Consider the following 13,602-nt stretch of genomic DNA (forward strand, 5'->3'; position numbering starts at 1 on the left):
CAAGAGAGTGAGGATCGGCGCAAAGCTCCTCCCTGATGTCACGCGGCTGTTGGATGTGGCGTTTAGTCTGACAACGCGGCGGGTATTTTCGGCAGACTCCGCGCTGATGAGCAAGGATGTCTTTGACATTTAAATTGATGGGATTTTGTGAGGGATAGTGTGAGGGGTTGGGGTTCGAAGAGGACTCCATCTCTTGGTTAGTAGACGCTCGAGCTAAGGCGTTAGCCTGTTCGTTCCCCTATTGACCCTTTTCGCGGAGCAGTTTGCTCTAGAGGACCGAGATGGCGCTTTCGGCGGCGCGCCATACGTTGCCTCAGGGAATGCGCACGAATATGAAACTATTACTGCTTCTGGCCTGCTACTGTGTGATAAGCTGTCGGAAATGCAACTGGGTGTTCGCTAATACACTCTGCCCTATTCATGCGGCAAAATGTGTAACGATAAAGGGAAGACGTGTGCGGTAGTTCGCTGCAAAAAATAGTGATTCGGATATTTGGAATGCAATCAACCTGTGTCGCTGCTGCTACATAAGAATTGCCTGTGTTGCCGCCCTTCGCGATGCACGGCTTTCCTCAAGGATAAAAAAAGATAATTCATCCGCCTGAGCTGTATAGCTTAACCTCCAAAAAAAGGACTTCAACTCCGGAACGTCGGCACTTAAGAGTGAGTACCGCTCGTTACAAAAGGAAGTAGTGCCACTAACTGGCATAGTAAGTTTCACGCACGTTATCTACACACATCCACCTCTACTCGCACGCAAATCTACGTCCACCCTATCGCCAACGTATCAATAATAAGTGAATAGGCGCTCACTTGAAGCAATGTGCCGAAGCATGAGTGACGGCGACTACACCGACAAGACACGAATGTTGGAAGCTGAACGTTTCGTGACGATACACAGAGTAAGCGAGGGACTTGAGATAATACGTCTTTCCTACGAGCTACCGCAAAGTACAGAACATTTATTTTCCAAGTTTTGTGCGCAGCAAGAACAAATCTATCGCAGCAGAGCACGCCCGTGAGCGATTACGCTGAAAATAAACAATCAGATAGTGGCCGCACCGAGGAACATTACTGAGTCAGAAATATGACAAGCCGCTGGTTCAAAAGGTTTGCCAAATAAATAACGAAGAGCACACTGATCCCGCTTTAATTCATAAGCGGAAAGTTTGGACATCTTGGAATACATTTCTAGTCCCGCTTTTAGTAAAAGCACCGTATACGGTGCTCACGCGTTCTGAAAGCACTTACATGTCCTCTAAAGCTGTGGCCAAAACGAAAACAGACGGTGACTGTGTCGCCCACACAGTCACCGTCTACGATATACGTCGAAACGGAGGTTTGCTGCGCCGCACCGGCGTCACGCGCTTGTATTGTAAACGCGGAGGCAACGGAGGCGGCTGAGGCAAGCAATGGGCGCGTCACCACGTGATCAAACATGGCAGCGCCCACGGGAGCGCCGCGAAAACGGTCAATACCACCGCATGTCCCGGGCACCAGAGTAGGCGATGGCGGTGGTTGAACGATTTGGGGATTATCGTGAGGCTAGCCGCAGTCACGTGCCCCTTAAGAAACATGCAACATGTTTCCCGAGAGTCAGTGACCACGACCGAGTCCCTTTCCGAACGCTCCGCGTGAGCGATCGCGATCGCCACTGCTAACATTTCGGCCGAGGTGGGGGAGCCCGCCGTGGTCGACACGGTAATTTGCTGCTGGCTGATCGCGTCCACGACTGCCAGGGCGTACCTCCTTTGGTAGCGCTGCATACCTCTGCATACGCAGCTGCGTCCGTGTAGTACGTATGGTACCTAGCGTTATTGGAGTACATCGATTGAATATGTTGTGCGCGTGCTTTGCGCCTTTCCTTGTTGTACTCGGGATGCATATTCTTGGGAATTGGAGCTACTGTAATTTTGGATCTCACCGAAGGAGGGAGAGGTACGGCCTGTTCGGTGAGATAAATCGGGTATGCTGGGATATTAAGTCGTGCCAATATTGCCCTACCAGTTTTTGTGAAGCTGAGACGCTCTCTCTGTCGCATCAGAGTGGCCTGCCTCAGTTCGTCGAAAGTATTGTGTACTCCCAAAGCTAGCATGCGCTCCGTGGAGGTAGATTTAGGCAGGCCCAGAGCCGCCTTGAAAGCCGTTCGAATTATCGTGTTGGCCTGCCTCTCCTCTTCCCTGTTCAGGGTTTGGTAGGGCAAGCCATATGTGATTCGACTAATCACAAAGGCCTGTACGGGCCTTAGGGTATCGATTTCTCGCATTCCCGCCTTTCGATACGTCACTCGACGTATCATTCGGGCTATGTTGTGGGTTGCCGATTTGATGGTTTTGAGCGTCTGTGCTGCTCTCCCGTCGCTCTGAAGCCACAAACCCAGGACTCGCATCGTAGGTACCTCTCGGACCATTTGGCCCTCAACCACAATGTTAATCGACCCTCTGGATTTGTAGCCTTTCGCGTGTATCCGGATGACCTCGGATTTTTCGGGTGCGCACTTCAGCTCGCTCGTTCGGGAAAATTTCTCCACCACTAATACCGCGGTTTGGAGCGACTGCCTCTTAAGTTTTCAATACAAACATACCCACTTACTGCAGTCGACAAAAAATAATTGTTCAATTTTTGTTAATTGGGCGGCTCACAGCGATAATTATCATCTCACTTTGTGCCCCCCTGGCCACATAACTTATTTGCACAGGTGGTCTTCGCGTGCCTCCCAGTGCCTAATTTTAAGAAAACCATAAAGCTTAGTTTTGAACACCCTGTATTATCAGGCACAGCCGCCAAGCACATGCCTGTATTGGGCAACGTCCTCTTCCTATAAGCTCGGAGAAACCGATATCTGGCTTCGCTATAGGGCTTCTCCCTCTTTCTGGGGTTTTACGAGCAAAACCAGTTCTGATTATGAGGCACGCCGTAGTGGAAGGCTCCGGATTAATTTTGACGACCTGGGGTTCTTTAACGTGCACTACAACGCAAGCACACGGGCGTTTTTGGATTTCGCCTCCATCGAAATGCGGCCGCCGCGGCCGGGATTCGATCCCGCGATCTCGTGCTCAGCAGCGCAACGCCTGAGCTGACTGAGCCACCACGGCGGGCTACAGGTGTTGCTCTATCCGTATAAAACGCGGGTTTATCGTGAGCAGAAATGGTGAATTTCGGTAAATGAGAAAGGCTACTATCATCATCATCATTGACAGAAGCTGACCCCCCCCCTCAGAAAAAACCTGGATCCGCCCCTGCCAAAGCCGACTAGCTCCGAGACGTATGGTGCCTGTATCACGCGTCAGCTTTTCACATAATTGCCTCGTGAGTGCTTTGAGACGCTGTGTTAACTACGCTGCCTTTGGGGTCAGCCCACATTCCCCACTCCTTTCCTCGTAGCAGCTAACGCTGTGTAGAAGCTATGCGACATCAAAGAAGCGACATATCTATAGGCCTTAATTTTAGCACAGACGGTTGCGAATTAGGATCTTTAATGAAGAGACGAATAGTGATGTAATATTAATTCAACAGCAATAAGTCATACCCATGGTCAGGCAATATAAATATAAATGAAGGGCAGAGCTACTGCATCCACTAAGGTAATCTAAGAATGAAACGGAATTGCGGAATGCAGCAATAATGAAACGGAGCATTTGGGGGCTACAATAAATATGAGGTGGTGTGAGAAATTTGTGGAAAGAATAATGGTGCCAGCGCTAGCATTCGCAAATGTTATTCTCTGCTGAAAATCGGAGATCTTACCAGGGTTGTAAGTTAAACGAAGTGGGCCGATTGGTATTGTGTGCTCACAGTAAAACCAGAAATCAGGCAGTGCAGGCGTGTCATGGGTTGGGCCTGTTTTTCAGTCAGAAAAATAAGAGCGAAAGAAGCTTTAAAGAAAGGCTCAGCAACGTGAATGAAAAGAAATGGGTGGATAAAGGGCACAAATATCTGTACCTCAATAGCATGGACATAGAATGGAGGAAGAGGTCAAGAAAGTTGGCAACCAAATATGGGGTAATTGAAAATGCAAATGGACAACCCGTAGTCATCAAAAAGGCAGTGAGAGAAACGGGGACGGCAAATTGGATGCAAAGGACGGGAACAAAACAGTCCATGGAGGTTTACAAGCACTACAAGAGTGAAATCGGAAGGAGGAGGCGGAAAATCTATTCGCGGGGGGTGACTTACTGGGTTCTTCCTTGTGCCAGGCGGTGTGAGGTGCCTGAGGACAGCAAATGATCTGCAGTAGGATGAGCCATATGTCTGCTGCAGCAAAAGGCCGGAGACAACTCGGCACATTTTAATGGAATGTCAAGATATTCACCTAGTAAGAGCTGCAACTTCCACTTTCCAGTATCGCTGGGCTTCAAAGCAGATGGGAGCATCGCAGTCCAGATACATTTAGATTATTGGTGAGAGAGAAAAAAGCCGTAGTTTCGTCCGAAAGGAGAAGCATCGATTGCGATAGCAAATTAGTAGACAGCTATACGAAATAAGTAGTTTTATCGGCCGTATAAACTTGGAAATGGTCGCTTACTGACTTAATTAACAAGCATGGTGTCAGCGCGCACACGACTCGACGACCGCGGACGCTGGCTGTCAAAACGCTGGCGTCAGGAATCGCGGCAGCAGCAGCGAGCAAAGTGACCTTCGTGCTGTGTATCTCTTCAACGCAAACTGAGCGACGAGAACACCGCACGCACAAAGGTATGAGCCGCCTGCTGTCGGAGAACAACGCCGCCCCCCCCCCTCCCTCCCCCCTATCCCATCCCCCCACGGCCTTTCGCACGACGGAAGACGTTTCCTATCAGCTTCCCTCGGGCGCCAGATTGAGCCGTGATCGGCGGCTCCCCTCGCGCGCTTTCACTCGCACATGCAGCATACGGCGCGCGGTGACGGTGTTATCGCCCTTCGACTTTACACGGAACAACACGGTGAGGGCAGAAATGCGCTTGCAGTGTCCATATAATTGATATTGCAATAAAGAAAGGAAGGAAGAGATCAATGGGACCGGGGTCGTTGCAGGCATAGGTAACTGTACAATATATAGATGGATGTTTTAATGGAGAGAAAAGATCAACGAGAGATGGGCGAAATATTAGATTGCAATAGATGCATATATATAAAACCTGATTAGCTCGAGCAGGCTAGGTGACTATTTGTCGCCGCCCCGTTTTTAAGGATACCGTTAGAAATCACCATCATCTGCCGTCTACCGCGCTCCAGTAATACGGTAATCCGTAAACGGTGAGGCATTCGGGCAAGCTAAAAGCTCTCTATTTTACCGCCTTCATGATTGGCCCAGATCGAACGGAGTTCGACGTTTCTTCGCCGGAGTACAAATGCCAGCCATAAACCAGATGACATAGCTTCGCATGGTTGTATCACACGTAGTCATGCCATCGATCGGCATCTCATAAACTCGTGTGTCCAATGGCCGGAGTAGGAAGCATGCCGTCGCCGATCGTCGTCTTGCTGTGCTGTCGCATCATCACACACGCAACTGTTTGCCTCACACGTTGGTGCAGCTGGTAACGCTTTGCGAAACCCCAAACGATGCTGGATAGCCTGCGAAATGCGTCGCATAACATTCGTGCCCACAGTGTGTGGGACCTGAATATTTCTGTTGTCGCCGTCGTTGCTGTTGTGCTTAATAATAATACTACTTTTCTTGCTCTTCAGAGGCAATGACTTCACTTGTTTACACGCATACGTAATTTTTTCGCTTGCGGAGGTTCTGTTCTCTTCGAGCATATCTTTCTATTTTAGAATCACCGCGTTGGCGCATTGGCTGTCCATCATTGGCCGCTCGAAATTCATCAAATGTTTGCCATTACAGTTACATATAAACTTCAATTTCACTTCGACAAAGAATGTCTCAGTATTGGACGAATTCACTTAGCAGGGTTGTTGCTTTCTTTTTCCGCATGACAAGTTGTTGAGTTAAAGGTTCTCCCTCTCAGGTGTAAAACCACCCTCAGGATTGTCAAGACACGTGACCCCTGCGACCACAACAATGGAGCCGGAAGATTCTCTGTCCAACCGACGCCTGTAATTCGAAGAAGAACGCTGGCAATGAGACAATGCGAAGCCCCGTAAATCCTACTGGCGGTTGTACCTGCCGTCAACCTTTCCTTCTTTGCGCTCGCGTCTATATGTAAATACGTAACCGCAGGGCTAGTTCCACTGCGGACGAGTTCGCGAAGACCTATCTGCAGTGCGCGGTCGCGCATGGTCGGTCGACCGCAGCGTATCCCCACTGCAGCGACGTAGATGTCTGAATCGAGATACTGGTCCTTTCTTTTTCTCCAGCCGAGCGTGTTGTTTCGTCTGGCAGGATTCGTAAATGAAGATGTTATCGTCGTGTATTTGTGAAACCTTGGGGACGCCACGCGGGTCGACGCCTGCGTCTCGCTGGTATATTCAAGTTGCAGCCCCCCCAACCTTTGAAGTCCCACAGCGTGGCGACCGCAATCGCACCAGGCAGGTTATATACTATATGACCTCTTTGAATGACACGCAGCAAATTCAGCATCGCCTTTCTTGTTTGTTCCGTCGCCTACGACAAAACACACACAGAAAAACATGTAAGAATATATATATATATATATATATATATATATATATATATATATATATCATACTGGGTTAATAATAATACTAGTTGCACTTAGATGTCAAACTGGTGCTTTCTCGCCTTCAACCTGAGGTATTGAGCAATAGAAAGCTGTATCGGGAGTCTTTCATGTTGCTCTGCAATTTTCCCATTGACACTTGTAATTATAATATTTGAGAAGTTGAATAATTAAGCCAAATATGTAATTAGGGGGAATGCAAAAATAATCTGAGTATCTCCAAGCGACGGCAAACAACATTCCCTGGGTTCCGTCCAGCTACGTGGCATTTGCATATTTTTATATCTTGGTGCATAATAGTTGGGACACCCTGTAAGCAACATTGCAACAAAGAACGTCAAATGAAAGCTTAGAGAAGCCGAGACAATCTCCTGGATGGCGGCCACGGAAAGAAATCCGGCTATGAGTTTACTACCTGCGAGGTAAAAAACGAAATCAGGAAAGAAACAATTTATGATAACTCAAAGGGAAGCTCTTTACTTTTCGAAGCGAAATCGGGATCTTAAAACGTGTAGTTATAAAGCGCAGTATACACTAAGGAAGAAGCATGCGCTTGCTGCGGTAAAGCTATGTCAACAAAGGAACAAGTTTTATTAGAATGGGGAGGTATCTACCCAGCTGTCAGTTTAGGCTCCGCGGGCCTCCTTGAAGCCCTTGGGTTCAGGGATAGCAGGGGGAAAGTAAGCATGAAAAAGGTGATCAGAGGTTTGGTGGCAGAAAAGTGGCGAGACAGTACTCTGTTTCAGTAGTTCCGTGCAGCACTGTGGAAGGTACAGGTTTCTTCGACCAATCAGGAGCGCAAACACATCTTGAACGTGTCCTTCCGCACCCTGTAGTCGAGCGCGGCGAGCGCTGCCGCGCGGAAGCGGCAGGAGCATCTCCGAAGACTATTCCCCTTACCAATCTCTCTCGACGTGGTGCAACGCTACGGTAGTCGTATTTGGCGACTCATCGCGTGCGAGTGAAATTATTAGCCTTTAAAAGTATTTTGTAAGTTACGGATGCAGTGTTCTCGCTTTGCGTGGAGAATCGCAGTGCGCATACCTTCCACACATGCGCTCCGGCGGCTCAACATCATTGCGAGGTGATGAATCACCTTGCGAGACATTGCATAGTGGAGCTTTAAATTCGCTTTAAAACGAAGCAAAATCACCTTAAAAAATCGCAGCTCTAACATGCAGAGAAGCCTTCGAGTAAACATGTTCTTACTAGACCACTTGTTAAGGCCAAGTGCGCAGGAATCTGCGCTCGATGGTCACGTAGCCTTGGCTCTGCTGCACAGAACTACTGAAACAGAGTTTACAAACAGCGGAGACGTACAAAAACAATATTGCCGAGAGTGGTTCAGAAAGTATGATGTTGGGAATTTTTTGTCTGTTTAACAAAGAAAAAAAAGAAAGGTAAGACATTAGGAAAGATAAGAAAGAAGAAAAATTGAAGGACGCTTAAGCTTCGCCTTGCAATAACAAACAATAAACTTGAACTAGACCGCGATAGCGTTATCGAGACCCATTCGCATCGCATCGTTCGCATACGGCAAGTAGGCTTCATTCACTGCAACACTGAACGTGAGAAAGCCAGCTCACAAAGACTAAGCTTACACCGATCCCCTTAACGTCGGCTTCACTTTTAAACTGAAATGCATTGCTGGAAAGACGTTTTTCCAGGGGCAATATAAGTGGTCTTATATTAAAATGTGAAGGCCCTAGCACCTTTTTTTTAAATTATTTTATTAATTTGCTATTGCCCCGACGCGCGCAGGTCTGGTAGAAATGCTGGAAAAGGGGTTTGTGTTCGAGTTTCCTCGTAGGAGAATTAGGTTTTCTCGTACATTGAAATTACAATCCGACGCCGATTGGTAAACAATCCGACGGCGAATCCGATGCCGAATGGTAAAGTCGTACTTTACCATTTTGCTGACGGATTTCACTGTGAGAAATTCAATTTTTGTTCACCAAAACCTTGCTCCACGTGGAGGGCCTGCGCGGTCGATGAGGTTGGATGATTTTCTCCGCTACAAGCGATCACACGCCGGTTGCCGACGCCGGATTTTCTGCGACACGGGACCCTAAACGCTATCGTGTTAAAAAGAAAAACTTGGTGGCCCAACCCACCGGCCCGTTTCAATGGCGACGCTCATATATCATCCATCCATACGAGCGCGCTTGGCGGACGCCACTCCTTCTGTAGGGGAAAACTGATGCCAACACATATCTGTCGCACAAGTCTCAGGTGTCGATGATGCCAGATAAGGAATTTTGAGAACAGTGTTGGCATCAACTTCTTTTAAGCGTTCCCCGACTTCACTGGAGCGGAAATTAGGCTAGTTGGTTGCTCATGATCATCTGATACCAGCGCGTAAAACGAGAGAACACAGCTGAGACATACGCAGGGTTACTATTTTTTTTTTTTTTTTAAGTTCCAACTGCTCTTTATTTGTCTGCGGGCGCACATTTATAGTCGACATAGCACGAATAGCTTGCATCTTGCACAGAAGCACCTTTTCCCTGTCAAGAAGAAAGCTGGAAGGGGTGCTCACGCATTGCTCACCAAGTCTGTCAATCAAATCTGCATCGATACTTTCTCCTATCGTCCGTTATCTTGCTTTCTGAACAACACAGCATTTTTCAAACACCGGGACGTGCTTTGCACAGCGATGGGCCAGATTGTCTTGTTTGTACTTATCTGCATTGTACTTGCGCTTAGATAATCTAGAATTCACACATCTACCGGTTTGACCCGGATATCATCCTTTGACGTAGTTTCTACAGCTTCGAAAATGTGTGTCCAGTGTACTCATATAATATAGGGGGGTGCCTATAGTGGCGGCCTTATTGTGCTTCTCGAAGGTTCGAATCCACTTGTGACAAAAATTGCAGGCCGGCAATGTGGACTTAAATTGCCTGTCGCAATTCGGCGCAGTCACAAATTAGATACAAATTATCTTTGACTTGGAAAACGGTGTATTTTTCACGTACCGCATTCGTAGGCTCGTGGAATTCTGTTTTACGGTTCAGTCACTTGTTGTGAAATATTTATTGGCGCTATGTAGTAGTTACTGTAAGTGTTGGCAAACAAATGCGCTCGCTACGAGCAAATAGCCAGGTGTTCGCCACCGATTTAGTTCGTTCGTCTTCCGAGAGGTGACGCGGCAACACTTGCGCGCTCGCTAAATGATGATTCCACCATTGTCATGTCATCGGGTACTATAAGCGTGATGGCCTAGGGGTTTGAAATCAGTCACGACTCTAAATTGTTGCAGAACTAGGATTTCGAGCTGAACTCGCGCAAAGTGTTTGCCTCTCACGCCTCTGCCATTGTATTTCCGTCGCCGAAGGCCGCTCTTCGCAACAGCGCTCTCGGCCCGCGGCGGACCCAAAAATAGTCGTGCGCGAAGCTGCTGTGGGAGGGAAGGTTCGGGCCGAATCATGCCTCGCTTGCGCGACGACGAAGTCGCGTGATCGAAAAGAGAAGCTAGCCGTGTGGCGACGACACTGCGGTCGTGTAAAGGAAAATTGCGGAGGGAGAAAAGACGGGGACGAGGCCTCCATTCGACGGTGGTGCGTGACCCGCGGCTGTTGTTCTTGCCTCTTCGGCATTGCTTGCTTTTCTTTGTATCGTGGTTTGCATACGCTTCGTTGTATCCGCGGCAGCATGCGTTTGATGCAACGCGACGTTTCTAAAGCGTCTGCGCAGAGCGGCTTTTATTAGTTCCGAAACGGGGTATAAGAACGGCTGTAGTCCATATTCAAGCAACGACCGCACAGAAACCGACGAATAACAGGGGACAGCACAGACTTCTAACCAAAGGCTTATTTTCGTTTTCGCACAGTTGTTAATCGTAATTCTCGTGATTGTTTCCACGTTTCTTCCACTTGACGGTCATGCGTTTATGAATATGTTTAGTTGGTAGTCGGCGCTTTTTGTGTTCGTCCCCTGTTATTCGCCCTTCTGCGCCGTCGTTGCTCGAGCTTTAACCATGCGCAGAAGGCATTGCGGGGTTCCGTCGCTCTCTGCCCTACTCGGCGATCCTGAGTCGGTAAATCGCAGGTTCAAGGTTCTTGAGCCGAGCGAATGAATCAGATTGACTGACTATGTACGTCAGATTGACAAGTCTCGGGCAAGGTGGTAATTAATGGTATAGCGCAGAAAGCGGGGACACAGACAACACACACTTCCAACGTCTGTTGGGGAAGCAAGGACTACATATACGCGAAGCGTGCGCAGAAAGAGGAGGTAACAAACAAAAGCGTCTTATCAACACAACAGAATGGATGACCCACTTGCCACGTGTTAACAATTCACAAGGCGCACGTGGCAAACCTTTAGAAACTGATTTAGGTACGTAATCTCACTTGGTGAGCGCAATAGACTGGGAACTAACGCTCAAACTGTCAGCCTTTCTAATAATGTTTGTTTCAGCGCCGTGTGTGCTCGTTTTGGCGAGATTGAGTCCGAGTTTCTTTCTTTCTAACCTCTGTCCTTATCCGCAAGCCATCTGAGCTGCTTCAGAATAACCGGGCGTTATTTGACTTGACTGACAGCAGCAGTTCAGTGAACTGCATGTCATCGCGGTCACTGCAGTCAGTACATGCCGCGTTTGGAATGGGACCCGATGGTCTATAACATTTCCAACCGACCCCAAACCGTCGAAAGAACTCTTTAAAAATATAAAAAATTCACACCTCTTTAAAAAATCTAAAAAAAAAATCATACCGTCTGAGACCCGAGCATTTACTACATGTATTTCAATGTGGCAATTTGAGTTGAAACCGAGCTACAGGTTTCCGTTCAGCGCCTTTGCATACCGCTGTCTTAGGTCGTAGCAAGTGATTTGAAACCAACGTTTTGTAAAACGTGACCTTTATTCCACCAGGGATTGCGCAAGGTCTCCGCTGCCTGTCGACCCCCCCCCCCCCCCCCCCCAAGAAAGATAATAATAAAGTAATAAGAAATAAAAAAAACGCATCACAATGCCCGCTAATTATTCACCCCTGAAGAATAAGGAGCTGGTGTGGCTCCCAAACGTCGGGTTTCTTACAACAAACTTTGGTTGCAGTTCTTTTCCAGTCGTTAATGCAGTTAGTGTCCCCAACCAGGCAGATCTCTGCCGAATGTTTAGCTTTGAAGCTTTATATTTACACATCACACTGGGCCTCTTTAGATGCTCCAACTGTCTAACATGCAATTTACATAACTGCAACATCTGTTTTGGTACAGAGTTACGGATTTCTGACTGCGTGCTTAAATTGTTTGAAACTTACCGATTTCTGCCAATTTTTGTAGCGAGAGCTATAAATATAATCGTAGAGAGAACCAAGCTAAACAATAAGATTAACCGTACCTCTCGCTACGCACACCCAGGCATAACTGAGTTAAGCCACAGCCAATTTTTGTAAAAAAACATTCCATCCCGTAAACTCAAATCGATCCAGGGGTTGTCTCATACGTAAAAGCGCTTGTGCGTTTTACATGTATTTGAATAGACGGCACTGCTATATGGCAAAAGCGCAATTTGCTAATGCAGCTTGACGTCCCTCGGTATAGATGAGGCCTCCTTGTATCGGCGTCGCAGCTGCAGCGAGCCGAGCGCGCTCTTCCTTTATTCGTCTCGCAGCAGCAATGAGTCACGCGCAGCGGCATGCGTTTCTGCACGCATTGTTTTATTGCGTTTCGGCCGTCGCGTGCCACGTATGACGCGCCGTTTTCTCGCTGAAAAAAAAAAAAAAATGCGGTCAGCGTGATCTGCAGGGGCTTGTATAATGCGCAGCGTGGGATGCGAGAAATGATGCTGTAGCGCCGTGGGCCATCGTGCGTATATACCCTTGTCGAGCGAGGCATTTCGAATGCACCTCGAGCTGCTTTAAGGATACGCATTATTTAGTTGGGCGCCCTGGAAAAGGTATATTGTGCGTTTGGTTGTATTCGTGTTTAGTTTCTTTCAGGAATGCGGTGCTGAATTGTTGCATTTCTGTGTCGTTTTTCTTAGCTTGTGCTTCATTTCCTATACACTGCAATATTGCCGCGTGTATTTCTGCAACGTGAGGCATGCAGCGTAGAAGTGGTACAATTCTAATTGCTAGAGGGAGCCTAGAGTATATACAGTATTTCAACGGGAGCTGCAAGCGGGGCAGTACATGGATTTGCCAAAACGTCTTCCTTATGGCTTCGTGAACTCGTAATTTTCAGCAAAGTACTGTGTAATAAATAATTAAATAAAGACCTCTATAGCGATATTGAAACCATTGCGCCACGGACGCATGCATCGAAACGCCCTAATGAATTTCTCGCGGTGAGAGGCTTGGCGCATTTCCATTTGGCCACCTCGACAAGCTGAACCGTTGCGATTTGTGGAGATCAATTGTGCGTGTTCGCAGAGTATTCTGCGCTTAGAAAAGTATAGATTGCTCTAAAAATTATGAAGGCAGATAAAGCGTAGAATAAACAAAGCCGCAAGAACGTCTGAATCCACAAGCACGAAGATCAGACAAATCCATGTGCTATACCCATCATTCCCATGGTGGCGCAGCGCCAGAGTTCCCTCTAGTAGTTATTGTGTGAAACATCCAGTACTCCTCCCGACTGTATTGCTGGGAGCAAATGTTGGCCCAGTAGCGCACCCAGGATCTCTGTCAAGTGGGGAGAAGCAAGCGCTTTGCATAATATGCAATTTCCTTGTTTTAGCCAGATGGATCCAACAGCAAATAAAATGCCTAATAATTTTAATTAACCCAAAGATGATGACGATGTTTATTTCTTCAGCGTTTTACTCAAAGTAATTTAAGAGTGAATGAATAAACACAAGACGGTGATAGGGTGTTTCTGTTAATCGGGAAAATTCGACCTCAAGCCACCTCCTGAATTGCAATGACAATGTGAACAGAGCACTGAACGTACACGTTGGACTGGTGGGGCTGGACGCGTGGGGTGGGGGGGCTACAACACCCGAAACATCCCCCCACCGGTCGGTGCGCCACTG

At 47.7% G+C, this 13,602-nt stretch overlaps 1 protein-coding gene across 1 annotated transcript in view; it reads left to right on the top strand.

Annotated features, from left to right (window-relative positions):
• The window catches only part of LOC119458425 (uncharacterized), a 129,676-nt gene that overhangs the window by 87,979 nt on the left and 28,095 nt on the right, over positions 1 to 13,602 (top strand). The window contains exon 18 of the mRNA XM_049670856.1: positions 12,394 to 12,525. Coding sequence (XP_049526813.1) covers positions 12,394 to 12,525 — 132 coding nt within the window. The remainder of the gene's footprint in view (positions 1 to 12,393; positions 12,526 to 13,602) is intronic.

Source organism: Dermacentor silvarum, chromosome 7, assembly GCF_013339745.2.
Source record: "Dermacentor silvarum isolate Dsil-2018 chromosome 7, BIME_Dsil_1.4, whole genome shotgun sequence".
Taxonomy (NCBI): Eukaryota; Metazoa; Arthropoda; class Arachnida; order Ixodida; family Ixodidae; genus Dermacentor; species Dermacentor silvarum.